Source organism: Cynocephalus volans, chromosome 6 (assembly GCF_027409185.1).
Source record: "Cynocephalus volans isolate mCynVol1 chromosome 6, mCynVol1.pri, whole genome shotgun sequence".
Lineage (NCBI taxonomy): Eukaryota > Metazoa > Chordata > Mammalia > Dermoptera > Cynocephalidae > Cynocephalus > Cynocephalus volans.
Window position 1 is genome coordinate 33,601,238 of NC_084465.1, and position 15,109 is coordinate 33,616,346.

General features: G+C 40.5%; 1 protein-coding gene across 2 annotated transcripts in view; it reads left to right on the forward strand.

Annotated features, from left to right (window-relative positions):
- The first annotated feature begins 1,230 nt into the window (after positions 1-1,230).
- Positions 1,231-15,109, forward strand: part of AASS (aminoadipate-semialdehyde synthase) — a 48,160-nt gene continuing 34,281 nt past the window's right edge. For both annotated transcript variants that reach the window (XM_063099468.1, XM_063099469.1), the window contains exons 1-4: positions 1,231-1,344; positions 9,476-9,700; positions 11,719-11,895; positions 14,774-14,858. In XM_063099468.1, the coding sequence (XP_062955538.1) occupies positions 9,491-9,700; positions 11,719-11,895; positions 14,774-14,858 (472 nt within the window). In that variant the 5' untranslated portion in view covers positions 1,231-1,344; positions 9,476-9,490. The remainder of the gene's footprint in view (positions 1,345-9,475; positions 9,701-11,718; positions 11,896-14,773; positions 14,859-15,109) is intronic.

The window sequence follows — 15,109 nt, forward strand, 5'->3', positions numbered from 1 at the left end:
TCAGGCTGGCACTGCTGCAGAAATAAAACTGAGACAGTCGATTTTGGCCATACCTTGAAGCAACTAACACTGTGTGAAGGACTTTGGGCTATGTTCTACCAGTAGTGGGTAGTGCCCAAGGCTTTTTGCTGAGGCCAATGAGACAATTAGAGTTGTGTGCTTAAGGAAACATGGTCTAAGTGGTGTCTAAAAGGGTTTTGAAGGAGGGCGATAGCAGTGGGATTTTAAAGGACATCGTCCATGCCATGGGTAAGGCTGATCGGGAAGAACGAAAGCGAATTTGGCATTTCAGTCTGGTGATATGGTAGTTAGGAAGAGGTGATATCAGTAACAGAGCTGGGAAACACAGGAAGAAGGGAAGACTTTGGAAGAATGATAAGAAACCTAATTTTGGATATGTGAAGCTAAAGATAGAGAAAAATCCCAATTTTACTTCTAGAGAAAATTCTAATTTTCCCTGCAAGTGGAGTTTCAGGAACGTTCTAGGCAATAGATTGTTGACACGTGATTTCACTAGCTAAACAGTTCTGTGGCAGATCTGAGAAAAGTGTAAGTGGTGGAGAAAGCTGTAAAAACAGGAGTGAAGATTACTCTGTGGCCACTGAGTCCCTGCGGGACAACAGCTGGGTTTCAGGCGGTTCTTCAGCTCCTAGCGCTGGGGCTAGTCTTTATGAAACGTGTATTTCCCTGTCCCTCGAGGGTTACATAGTCAGGACTTTCCAAGAACATTGGACTTTATCATACGCTTACGGATTCTGACTATCATAGAAAGTGATACGACATTTAATTTCTCAGGTTCTCAGCTTGCTGGATTCCTAAACCGTTCTAAGAACTGCCACCTGACTTCGTGGGCTTGTTACAAGGCTGTGAAGATGCTTTGAAAAGTGTATACGCTGAACAAACTACATGAGCTCGCAACTTTTTCCCAGATGACATACGCATCTGTTCAGCGTGCAGTGTGTCCAAACTACTCTCGTCCTCCTTCCCCTCCTTCCTTCTGCCAGGACAGTTACAAACCCGGTCAGTAACCGCTCAGGGAGGACGTGATGGCCTCGGCTGAAGACGCAGATCAGGTATCCGAGAGGCGGGACCCTTGGGGAGGAGCAGGGGCAGGGCATGACCCAGCACCTGGCAGCGCCGCCCATTGGCGGAGGAGAAGGTTGTTCCCGTAGCGAGGCCGCTGATTGGCTGCGGGAGGAAGAGGCGTGACGTCCTCAGAAGTTGAGCAAACATCTCCTCCTTCCCGACCCCCAGCGCAATTTCTGCCCGGAATTCCGAGCCTATTGCCGGCGCGCGGGGGTTCGGAGGCGGCGGGGGACTCGCTGGCGCCCCAGAGCGAGCCGGGTGAGGCGGGCAGCCCGGGCAGGGCCGCGCTCGTGGGCCGGGGCACTCAGCCTGCGCGGTGCGCTGGGAGGTCGCCGGCCGGACTCCGGCTGTCCCGAGCTCCGGGGCCACCCTGGGGGCTCGGCTGACCGGGCCGTGCGGGGCCCAGCGGGAAGACAGAGCAGCTGGGCCTCCGCTCCAGGCCCTGGCCCCGAGGGTTTCCCTGCGAGGGAGGCGGGCAGTCGGCTTGGCTCTCAGTGGGAAGGGGAAGGAGTGGCGATTCGGATTCTTTTCTTTTTTGGCGGGTGCTGCTGCTGCTTCCGCTGGGGAATGAACGATGCATGTTGAAGCTACAGCACGAACACCTTGGTACTTCTGAGACCGGATGCTTATTGGGGTTGACTGACGGGGGTGGCTGATGGAGACTGAGGGAGCTCCCCCGACCCCGGCTGTTCAGCCGGATTCTGATCGCAAACTTCTGCCTCTGCCCATCGCGGCCTGGCCGTTTCTCCTGAGCTAGAGACCCTAGCGAGCGGCTGTGCCCTGCGCACGCTCTCACAGACGTAGGGAGGGAGAGGTTGGGCGCCTTGGACGTCAGGTCTCCTGAACCCGTGAGACCCTCCAGGGCTGTGCGGGCCCGTGCGAGCGCTGCGCCGGGAGGGGGCGGGGAGAAGCTGTTACATTGTCAGGTCTTTGCAAGTACCCTGTGGATTGAATGGGGCTGAAAGTCCTGACAACTTCCAGAGGGGGAGACGAACTTCTCAGATGCTGATTTCAGGGCGCTGGGAGTTTGGGGCGGGGGGAGAAAGAGAGAGTGTGTTCAGTAACTTGGACATAGTTGGACATAGATGAATTTCTTTTATATTGTGGATGATCAGTTATTGGCATGTGGGCAAAGTGCAGCTGTGGTTATGCTGATGTACACAGGACTGAACCGTCTCTGACTTGCAGTGGTTTTCCAATACTGTGTTAACAAAACGACACACTTTGATGTGTCTGGGTTTGTGTATTTTGTCACTTGCACTCCCCTCCCCCCTTTCCCCATGAAGACGTGTGAACCTAGAGCTACATGACTTTCTGTATATGTAACCTGGTGGTCACTCTGCAAAGTGATTTAGAAGGACAACTGTTGAAGCTGACTTACATGAGTAATGTTCCCACTTCTCAGATATGGTTAGGGGAGGGGAGGGAAGAGTGGGAGGGGGAAAGAGGAATGGGTAAAGGGTCATGAAAATCAACTACAGTGTATATTGAGAAGTTAAAATTTAAAAAAAGAAAATCATGTTTTCTATCAATCCCACTTGTTACGGGTGACAGCGTGATCAGAACTTTAATTTTATTTATTTGTGATCGAAAATTTTTTTCTGACTAGTCCTTTAAGCATTAAGAGGCCTTGGTTCAAGATTTTGGAAATGATCTTTGGTGTGTAAACAGTCCTCATTTAACCAAAACGTTTTCATTTTTCCAAATATTCTTTTATTAATTTTCTTATAGAAATAGCATTATAGACAGTGGTAAATTTCTTAGGTGAGGCCACAAAAAATTCTATGCGATCAGGGAGTTCTATGCAAATCAGGAAAATTCTGTACATTGGGAATAGGAAATAACCAAAAAATTTTATTACCATATTCATCAAATCTAAAATGCCATCAATTGTAATATGCATCCCTGTTTCAGAGATGCTAAAATGTGAACAAATGTATCTTAAATTTGATGAAATATATCATTAAAATAATACTTTATTTATCTTGAACATCCATGCCTAAAGGATAAGAGAGAGCTTACTGGTCTTCAGTGTTTTTTCATAAAAATGTAAGGGGGAGAATTAATATGGAGGCATTGTGTGTGGCAAAGAGGAAAGGCAAGTAGTGTCTTCTGTTAGTGGTGTAGTTGTGCTCACTTCTGAGGAATGGGTAGGCTGGGAGCCTCTTTCCTTAACATTTATTGAGTGTTGATGGCATGGCAGGCTGGGCTCAGCACTTTATGCACATTAGCTCAATTAAACTTCACAACAGCCCTGAGAGGTAGATATTAATATGACTCCCATTTGATGAGGCACAGACAGGTTAAGTTACAGACCAAAGTCACAGAGTAAGTTCAGGTGCTGAGGAACTCAGGCCATTTGTAGGGGAGAGGAGCCAGTATTGCTCTGAGGTATCCATCTCCTGCTGCAAGCTTCAGATTACAGCTGAAAGGTACTTTATTTGGTATTATATTTCAGTCTAGATGAGGAAACTGAGGTCGAGAGAAGGAACCCTACAACTAGTTACATATCCCAGCTGCCAGGTTTGGGTTTTCCCACCATCCTATACTATATTTCATAACATTCATTGGTCTATGACTGTCCCACCTCTTCATCCCTGCACGGGGATCTAAACCTTTGACTTTGATGTTATAATACCACGCTTTAACCAACTGAGCTAACCGGCCAGTCCTTAAATTTGCTCATTTATTTTTTCATTCTTCCTTAAAACATTTGAGGTTTTCCTAGGTGCCAGTCATTGGGAATACAGAGATGAATAAAATACGATTCATACCCATTTACAGTTTAGCAAAGAGACAGACAAGCAGATAAGAATTTTGGACTAGACTCCAACTCAGAACTAGCTTTGTATTCCACCTCGGTGAAGCCAAATTTGAGAGCTAGAGACCAGGACAGTCACGGGTCTTATATCTTTGGATGACTTTTCAGTAGCTGAGGGGCTTTTGAATATTCTCAGACCAGAGTAATTAACACATATAGCCTGTCCCCTAAGATCCACCTTTTTTTTTTTTTTTTTTTTTTTAACTTCTAAATCTTTTACAAAGGGTGGAAGCAGTAAAAGAATGTACTGTTGCAACAGGAAGTGAAAGTATGGAGGCCAGTGTTGCTGCAAGCCCAAGCCTAGTTCTAGCAAGCCTTGGGGCTGGGAGGAATTTGGATTAGTACTAGGCCATCACCAGGAGCTCTGTTGATTTTGGAACTCTTTTGAACCTCTGCAGGAATACTATGATCTAGATACCAAATATGTAGGGTAGGCCAAGGCTCATAGCCTTGGAACCACCCACTCTGATTTAATTTAGAGCTTCCTGGGAAACCATGACTTTGTAAATATACTTGCATTTTTTGAATGAACTGGAAGGGTAAATATAAATAATTTTCATTGCCATGAGTTTAATGTATTGTCTTCATGTCAAGGCTACATTTACTCAGTCTTAGACTCTCCAATTTAATCAAGATATGTGCCTGATTATTACAAAAAATTTGGCTTTGAGAAATCTCCCCATGTGATTTGATAGTTTCAGTTTGAGTCACTGAATTATATTGTAATAGAATTGTTTTAAAGATCTAAAACAATTAGATCTAAACAACACATTCCTGACTGTGGGAGCTAGAGATGCAACTATTTGCCATGATTTCTTCAATAATGAATGTGTGAATGAATTTATGTATAATGAATCCTTTATACATGTCCCAATGGAAGTGACAGAAATGAAGAGAAGCTGTGCCTAGTCCTCTTCATTCTTTTGCTCTTGCATTTGTTTGTGCATCATTCTGGTTAGGTAGGTGTTTGTAAGTTTAAAAACTTCTGGTTGGGTGATGCTATAGAAAGTGTTGGAGAGACTTAAGGGATTTTTGATATTTGATGGAAGAATAAGAAGCCCTATGATGACATCAGCTCTGCTTCCACCCACTTCTCTTACAAAAGCTGCATAAATCATATATGTCATTTTCTGGCATAAGTAGTAGCAGACAAAGAGCTTCATCGAGTTACATTTAAAAAGCTATACCAACCAAAACAATGGACTGTCATGTCTTATTCACAGACGCATAGAAAATGGTTTTTATGAAAAATGGAAATTCCCTTATTTCCATGGGCCTCACTATCCTCATTTGTAATAACTGGTTTTAGATGATCTCTCAGGTCCTTTCTGACTCTAATATTTAGTTATAATTAGTAATCGAAAATTTATCGTCAGATTTTGATTGGTACCATTTAATTAGATAAAACTACCTATCCTGCTCCTGTAGGACTCTATGAAAATGGGCAGGAACTGGATTGCTGTTTCTTTATATCTTTACCAAATACCTAACATGCTATGCACACCTTAAGTATCTCCCAAATATTTTCTGAATTAAAGAAAGAAAATCAAAAGCACCCCTCCCTCAATCAATGGGCAAAGATTCAATTTTGATAACTCTATCAAGAAATGTTCTGGATTTTATTATATTTTTATTCAAGTATTACAATATTATTCAATAGTATTTAAGTATTATTTATTCAAGTATATATTATTCAAGTATACTTTTATTCAAGTATTCGTGCTAGGACAAACAACTATTTTTGTACTTATATATGTAATTGAACAAAAGACCAGTCATCATCTGAAAGGCCCTTCCTAGTCACAAATGAGATCCTCTGTCCTGAGGGTGGCTTTTCCTCAGATATAAGCTTTTATGAATCCACCTCACAAAATCTGCTTTGGTTCCTTCATGTGGTTTAGGATGATGATGGGATAGTTCACGGTCACTGAAAGAAACCGGTGGGATATGTACAGAGTGCCAAGCTCACTTGCCTTGTTCTTCTCGTGCACACACGTGCACACTCTTTCTCTCTCACTCTGGCTCTATCTCTCCCTCTATCTATAATGATCATGTTCCTCCCCATTTCTCTTGAAAAAGATAGAAAATCCGAAGAACATTTAAGCATGTGATTTCTCCTGATTCTCGTATGTGCATTGCAAAGTTAGGTAATTAGTAAATTAAAAGAAATTCTTAAGTCTCCCCACCTTGAGAAATGGAAAGAGAGGTAAGGAGGTATGATATAGTATATTCTGTTGTTAGTGAGAGGACCATCTACTGACGGTCTTCCTATCTCAGCATGTTGCTGTACCATTTGCTGTAATATTCTCATGACTTTTAGAGACATTTCAAAGTCCTGATCAATACTAGATAAGTAAGAATGTATACCTCAGTAAAGTTCTTGTTTTACAAAAACATAAAGAAGAAATCTTTTAAATTTCATTTTTACATTTGAAACGTTGACTTTCAAATGTTATATGTGAAGGCTTTAGAATTTGTCAGGGAAAGGGTCTTGTTCCCCACTCCTGCCTGTGTGACACCTCTCTTTCTCTTTCTGTCTTCCTCTTCTTATTTTCTCTAGCTTTCTCCTTTTCTTCCTCTCTCCTCCTCTTGCTTTTCTGCGTCCTCCTGGCTCAGCTATTATCAGCACCCAGCGCCATCAGTTGACCTCACTAGAGCCAGTGGGAGCCAGGATCTTCCCGCCTTGCTTCATTCATTGAAGGCATCGCCAGAAACAAACATCGCGTTTACTTCCTGGTAGTCTTGAAAAAGACAACAAAATCCAGGACAGGGAAAACCAGAACAGCACATCTGGGCATTTCCATGAAACACCAGACACCTGTGGTGCAACTCAGAAATCCTCACTGTTACCTGTTTCTTGATGACAGGTGACCAGAAAGTTCTATGCTGAGACCAAGTTGCAAGGTTCAAGCAGTTACGAACAGTAATACCTGCTATAATAAAACCCTTTTTCTAAGCACCTAGAAATCTAGAATTTACCTTGGTGGGGACTCAGGAATGATTTTCACAGCACAACACAGGAAAATGGCAAGAGAGGCACCACACGCTGAGGGGAGAACCGATAATTTACTATAACTATTAAAGTCAATGTCATATGAATCTGGTTTCTCTCTGAAACAAGAGCTGGCTGGAGTAACAGCGTGCCTCAGATCTACGTGGTGTGGATCTGTAGGCTTTTGCCAAGAAGAGAAAATCCCAGTGTTATAAACGTTAACCTAGGCGTCCTGCTTCTGCCTAACAGCAACTGCTCCAATTACACTGCAGTTCAGTTTCTTCATCTGTGAAGTGGAAATGATAATAGCATCTGCTTAGTAAGATTTTTGTCAGGAGAAAATGAGATAATGTTTCTAAAGGGCTCAGCATAGTGCTTGGCTTATGTTTAATCAATGTAACTATTGTTATATTTGTTTAAAAAATGAAAGTTACAGAAATATGATTTAAGAATTCCTTACAAAAAGTGAAAGTAAAAGTAACTTCCCAAATGAATTCCAGAAGTTCAGTCCGGCCACTTCTGTCTTTCTTTTAGTAGTCCCTATACAAATTCTCTGCCAATATGTATGTGTGTGTTTTTTGTGGTGTGCGCGCGCGCATGCGCGGGTCTCCTTGTGCCCAGACCCCCACTTCCAGACAAGGGAGGTGGCGGGGCGGAAAGGAGGAAGAAGGCTTGTCACTAAGTGAGCGGTGGCTGTGGCTATAAATCAAGCTTGGGCTGAGAGGCGGGATTAAATTATCTAAACATTCCCTTATTTAGGGCCAAGAATTTGCTACTCAGAATGTAGGATACAAGGTCATGTAGTCACCTGTGAGTTCACCAAACACAGCCGCTTTTGGGAAGATGGGACCGTTTCTGGACATATGTGTGTGTTCAAAGTACTTACTGTCTTTGGAATTGATTTTATCTAGGGACAAAAGAATTCAAGTGCTATGGGACATTACCATTTTTTCTTTGGCTCGGGGAGACAATGTTATAGGCTGGGGCTTGGGTTTAATGTAGTCTGTTTTTTTTAAAAAAAAAACAAAATTATATGAATAAACTGAAAACTAGATGCAGTATATGGCAGTGTTTTACTGAGATGTTAATCATCTATTTTGGCATCTATATTTAGCCTGAGTAAAAGCCTGAACTGATTATCAGCAATTTCCCTTGCTGTGTCCAGCTTTTTCCTTTCTTGGCCTTCTTTTCCTAAAGCCTTCTTAGCTGGACTCCTTGCTGTTTGCTCTGTTTTTTATTCTGTTGTGAAGTGTCCTATAAATTCACTATTTAGGTAGCAAGTACTTGTTTGCTCCTAGGAAATGTACTTGTGTGCTTGTTTGGTCAAACCTTTCCCATCTACTCATATAAGCTGGGTGCTCTTTAGAGATTACAGTCTAATTTAACAAAAATGTGTTTCATAGATTTTTGCTATATGCTAGCAGTAATAGGTGCAAAGTTTCTAGAAGATGTAAAATCATTTAGTCCTGATATTTTGCTGCCAACCTGACATAGAAAACTAAGTTTTGGCATTCAAATGATTCAGCAAATTATCATCTGAAATGACATTTGGCTACAAAATGTGATGTAATCATTTAAAGAGGGATAGAATACTGTTAGGCTTAGATATTTATGCTTTAAAATTTTTTATAAAATCTACTCTGCCTAGAACACATAGTAAGCCTTTTGTGAATGTCTTGATTGAATAAATGAATGGGATTTAGAAAACTAGTTGAGGCAGGTTGGTTTTAATGCAATGGTAGGAGGGTGTGGTTTGAAGAGGAAACCCAGAAAGGCAGAATAGCATGTTTAGATGAGAGAAGCAGAACAGCGAGGGTGAGGCTGGGTGTCAAAGGTAGGGGTAAGGTGGTTTAGGGCTGTGATTGCTAAACTTTTAACACCTGTGATGAAGGAACAGGTTTGATTGGTTGGTTGGTTTTCTTAAATTTCCAATCTGTTGAAGACCAATACTTTTATAAAATTCCATAACAATGAATTACTAGAAAAACAATCATATGATATAAAGGTTTCTAAATGCTTACTTTCTATTTCTGTGTACATTGTATCATGGACCAGTAAAAAAGCAGTTTATTGATCAACACGAAGTTGCAGAACACAGAGTAGTACTTGCTTAGAGAATCATCAGAAATGAAGTTGGAAAGACGCTGGCACTAAATTAAGAAGAAATTTGGATACTATTATAAGGATTTTAAGCTTTATGTCATCAAAATTGGGACCAGTCTGAAAGTCCTGCTTTCTATTATCTTCCTGGATTTGCATGTAGACTAATTTGTTTAAAATTTTTGTGCTGAATAGATGCTTGATAAGACATATATTGAAAAAAGCTATTTTGGCTTAGCAGTTATTGGTTAGTGTCACATAGTTGCTCTAAACATTTTAAAAAAAATTTTGAAACTAAACAACCTCATTTTTGGAAATTTGGGTTTGTTTGGATAAAGGAATACTTGTTTTTCCCTCCCTTCTCTATCTCGTACATGTAGTCAGTTGTATTTTACAGCAGATTTCTAAGGAGACCAGAACTGATCTGTAAGCCCTCCTGCCTTTTGTTGCCCTGTTCTCTTACATTGCCTTTACAGTCACCAGGTTTCAAGATGCTGCGAGTGCCTAGGACCAAACTGGGAAGACTGGGGGTCAGCCTCTCCAAAGGTCTTCACCACAAACCTGTGGTAGCCCTCAGGCGGGAGGATGTGAATGCCTGGGAGAGAAGGGCCCCTCTGGCTCCCAAGCACATCAAAGGGATCACCAGTCTGGGGTACAAGGTCCTGATACAGCCTTCAAATCGGCGGGCCATTCATGATAAGGTGAATATTGCTAATTTTAAAATATGTGGGAATAAAATGAACCTGTGTGTGAAAATTAAGGAGCATCTGAATGAAAGTAAAATGTTTGATAGTGTCACTTTCATTTCTTTAGTTAAAAGCATTATTTTCACCCCATTCCATGCTTTCTCCAGCTGAGGGATAAAGGACTGCTTTCACTTGTAGAAGATGATATCTTTCAGTCATTCTCTCCTTCCTGTGCGGCACTGGTTCTGGGATTAGGAGTCAATTAAGACACCATTTGTGTGCCTGGTAACAGAGGAGAAGGTCTGGAGAGGCCCCATAGCCAACCTCAACCCGCCTTATCCTCTTACCAGGTTCTTGACTCCGCCACAGGAAAGAATTCAAGAGCAGAGTCACAGTAGAAAGTGAGAACAGGTTTAAAGTAATGAATACAGATTTCACAGAGATAACGAGGCATAGCTCCAGAGACTGAGCAGGGCCCACACCAAGTTTAATACAAAAGTAAGAAATCCACGTTCACAAAGTGCAGGCTGGCTCTAGAGTAAACAGCAGCTTGCTAAAGCCAAATTTAATGCAAAAAGAAAGAAATACACACTTCAGGTGAGGTGTGCGCTGACTCCAAGAGAGTGAGCTACAGTCCCTCCTATCACTTTTACAGTTTTGCTATCTAATATATATTCATGCTAGCTAATAAATATTCAACTAAGGGGGTGGTTCTCATTTATGTAACCTAGTCTTGCACATGCTCAATTGGTCTCTTTTAGAGCATGCTCATTGGTTAAATTCCATCACGTGCATCAAATATATTCAAATATATGCTATGCTCTCTAGTGCCTCCAGTGGGAGGTCATCCAAGGGATAAATTCCTTTTTACTGAGCATGCTCAGCTATTGAGATTACATAAGTCCACCCCCTTGGGTCTCAATTTTTACTGCTGGGGCCGAAAATGGGTGCTACTCGTCACGCTCAGGACTTCGATGAAACTTGAATCTGAAGGCAGTGACTTGAGACTCAGGGGAGTGGCCTGAAGCCCTATCCCTTGAAACTGAGCACCTCCCCTCTCAAACCCAGAGAATGCTTCTTTGAGTAGAGTTTATTCATGAGAATGTAGCTTGCCAACCACTTTGAGAAGACTTTACATTTTTCATTTTGTTTATTCTTTAAAATAATCCTATCATATAGATTTGACTCTTATTCCAATTTTAGAGATATACATATATACATATACTTTTTCTTTCCTGAACCATTTGAAAGGAGGTTGCAGACATCATAGTATGTTATTACTAAATGCAATGGAATGCTTCTCTTAGGAATAAATCATCTTCCTACATAACTATCATATTATTTTTACAACCAAGAAATTAATAGTTCCATAATGCCATCCCATACAATCTATGTTCCAGTTCCTCATTGTCTCAAATTTTTTTTGTTTAATTGAGGTTTAAGCTTCATTGCATTTTGTTGTGTCTCTTTAGTTCTTTCAGTCTAGAACAGAACCTCCCTATCTGGTTTCGTGTGTTTTAATGACATTGACTCTTCTTTGAAGAGAATAGGATTTCTAGAAGTTCTGCCTCTGGACAGAAGTAGTCTGGTCATTTTCTCGTGATTAGATTCAGGTTAAACATTCTTGGCATGAATATAACAAAAGTGGTATATGTTCTTCCCATTGCATCACACTAAAGGCAAAAATATCAGGTTTTCCCATGGTTAGGGATGTTTGATCACTTGGTTGAGGTGGTTGTAATTACCGAATCATCAGTGGGGTGGTATTTTGAGACCTATGAATCCCTGTTCCTTAACAACTTTTCAACTGACCTTTGCCTGAAACAGTTTTTACGTGGAGGCTTGCAAAGTGATGACTTTCTGATTTTATCACTCATCTAAGTTTATTTGTGGTCATTCTTCTTTAGGGAAGAGATTTCCCTTTTTTTTCTCCCTTCTCTTTTGCTCTTTTGATTACCATTATGGAAGCATTATAGAAAATATGAGTACTAGAAATCAGGGGAATAATCTTTAACCCAAAATTACATTCCCAGGAATATGTTAAAGCTGGTGGCATTCTTCAGGAGGATATTTCTGAGGCTTGTTTAATTTTGGGAGTTAAAAGACCTGCAGAGGAAAAATTAATGTCCAAGAAGACTTATGCATTCTTTTCCCACACAATAAAAGCTCAGGAGGCCAATATGGGATTGTTGGATGAGATTCTAAAACAGGTAATTAGTAACCAATATTCATAAATGTTAATGCAGAAAGTTTTTTTGTGTGTATTTATTTATTTTTACTTTTAACTCTCAAGTGGAGTTTTAGTTTCCTTTCAGCATCTAGGAAATATAGTATTCACCTCAATAGGAAAGATGATCTATGAGTTAGTACTTGAATAATTCTGCTGCTCTTTAGGGCTCCTTTGCTGTGCAGGTTTGGAGTTTGTAATAACAGAAATTAAATATATTTCATTCCTTTTATATTCTGAAGTGGAAAAAATGTTTTTCCCTAAATGATTACCAATTTATAAACCAAATTGAGCAGATACTACCACAATAGAAGTTTAGATATGAAAATAACCTCAGGGATCATAAAACTTACTATCTTATTTTTCAGATGGCGCCCAGAGAGGTGAAGTGTCTTGACTGAGGTTGCACAGCTCTGTGGTGCCAGAACTGGACTAGAGATGATTTTTACATGTATAGACATTCATAAGGGAAAAAAACAATTTTTATTTTTAGATATAAGTACTATGGAAAAGCTAGTAGCTGTTTAAAATACAGGATATTCATTCAACAAATATTTAGTGAGTGCCTGCAATGGGTCTGACACTGTTCACTGCAATAAAAGAGCAAAACAGTAAAGTATCCCCATCTTCACAGAGCTTACATTCTTGTGGGAGGAATCAAATGATAAATGAATAAGATGTCTCATATGTCACTTGGTGATGTGTGTAACGGAAATGAATATAATACTGAGAAAAGAAGTGCTGGGCACTGGACAATGCTGGTTGAGATAGGGTGGTCAAGGAAGGCCTCATTGTGAAGGTGGCATTTGAGCAAAAATTTGAAGGAGGCAACCAAGTATGCCATACCCTTCTGGAAAGAATCTTCCAAGCAGAGAGAGTAGTTGTACAAAGGCCTGAGGGTCTTTTGGAGTAGAGGGTTAGAGTAGATCATGTTCTGAAATGCTTATTCTGTGTGAGTAACAGTTGGAGGTGGAAGGAGGAGAACAAGTTTGATAAAAGACTGTAGTCTATGCTAGACTAGACTCTAGGCAACAAGTGATGGTGGACTGCACCTGGCTGGTAAAAGTGGGAGTTTTGATACCTGGACAAGTCCTGGATGTATTTTAGAGGCAACTCCTACAGGATTCATTGATGAAATGAAGATGGAATGTGTGAAAAGGAGAGGAGTCAGGGATTCTAAGGTTTGGCCTGAGCAACTTGAAGAGGTTGCCATAGATTGAGAGAGTGCTACTGCAAAAGGAGCAGTCTTAGATGGAAGGTCAAGAGTTGAGTTTAGGGGCTGGCTGGTTAGCTCAGTTGGTTAGAGTGCAGCCTTATAGTACAAGACCATGGGTTTGGATCCCAGTGCTGGCCAGCTGCCAAAAAAATAAAAAATAAATAAAAACCCGAAAACAAAAAACAAAAAAAAGAAATTGAATTTAGGGCCTGTTGAGTTTAATGTGCCATTAGACATTTAGTGGGGAAGCCAAGTGGGCTACAAATCTGAAGCTCAGGAGGGCAGCTCCTCCTGCCATACATTTAGTAGTTGTTAGAGACTAACTAGATGGTCTCTAAAGCCTCAAGATGGAATGAGTGTAGGAGTGTGGGGAGTGGTTCACATCCTGGGATAAGGATGTTAGAGCATTAGAAATGAGAACATGAGACTAGGAAGAATATAGGAGAGTTCACAAACAGTAAAAGCAATGGAGGAAAATATGTTTTATATAGGAGAATAAAATACTTTCCTATTAATTTAAAATACACTAGATCTGGATGGTAGTTAATATACAGCATTTCTGAAGAAGAGACTCAAAAGTAATTAGTGGAAATAAAATTATAAGAAGAATCTCCCACTTTAAGCAAATAAACTCTTTTAAACTACTTTAGGAACATTTTTTTTTTCTGTTATGTGAACTTTTGATCATTACAAGAAAATTAATAAAAACAGACAGACCCCGCAGGACTGCTTTTTGGTAGGATTTTGTAACCAATTACTCAGAGATGAATGAATGTTAAACATGTTTAAATTCATGAATATGGTAAAAATCATATGATCTTTGAGGAAATAAAATGACTGTTTAAAACATTCTGTGGTTACAATGTCTCAATAGCTGTTAAGCATGAATTAATAAAACATTCCCAAGAGAAAGGAAAGGTTTCCAAGGAAAGAGAAAGAATGTTTTTAGTGAAGGTGAGGGAGAGAAATGCAGGCAGCATGTGCTACTTTTTAAGTGATACTTACCAGTAAAAGATGGAGAGAGAAAAAGAGAAGAAGAGAGACAGAGACAGAGAAAGAGACACAGGGAAAGATATTTGTGTATGAATTTGAGAGGGAATGTTATTTTTAAGGTAGAAGAGACCTAGGTGTATTTAGAATGTCAGAGGAACAATGTCAAAAGGGATGATCTAGGAAAGAGGTTCAAGAAGAGTGGTCTTGAAGGACAAGGAAAAAAGCTGAGATTTGTTCACAGGGATTTGTCTGAGGAGGGCGTCATTTTCTTTGAGACCAGAAGGAAAGGCGTGAGGATGACCGAGGCTGTAGATATATTTGGAGATGGTGCTGGGCAGGTTGGGGGGAGGGGGAAGTGGTCAAAAAGTTTACCAAACTCCTGCCTTTATTATTTCATTACCTAACTCCAAAGGGCATTTAGCACCCGCTAGGGCCATTCTTTCATCTCTAATTACAAATCTACAATTGGTTTGTGATCTGACATTTTCTAAATATTTTATGGTGCACCTGATGGTGGTAACTTATGTTAACAAGTCAAAATATATTTTTTAAGAGGAAAAAATGTGAACTACTTACTTGCTTGTATATGTACTTTATTCTTTGAAGTTAAGCTTGATGGATGTGGTTGAGAAATTTTTTATCCTTTTGTCAGGAAATTCGACTTATTGATTATGAGAAAATGGTGGATCACAGAGGAACACGGGTGGTGGCATTTGGACAGTGGGCAGGCGTGGCAGGTAGGTATGCCAGGGCTCCTACGTTGTCCACACTCTAGATTTGGAAGTAACTGTGTGTTTTCTGTCTTCTGCGGCAAGGGGATGAGAGTGTTTATTTCCAGAGATAAAAGTAAAAATGGGAGTATGCTGGAGGGTGACGAATATGGGAGGAGTAGAGTACAAAAATAAATTGTTAAAATATATTTTATTACAAAAATTAAAAAGAAAAAGAGCAGGGAGAAACATAACAACTATAAACAGGCTCTGACTTT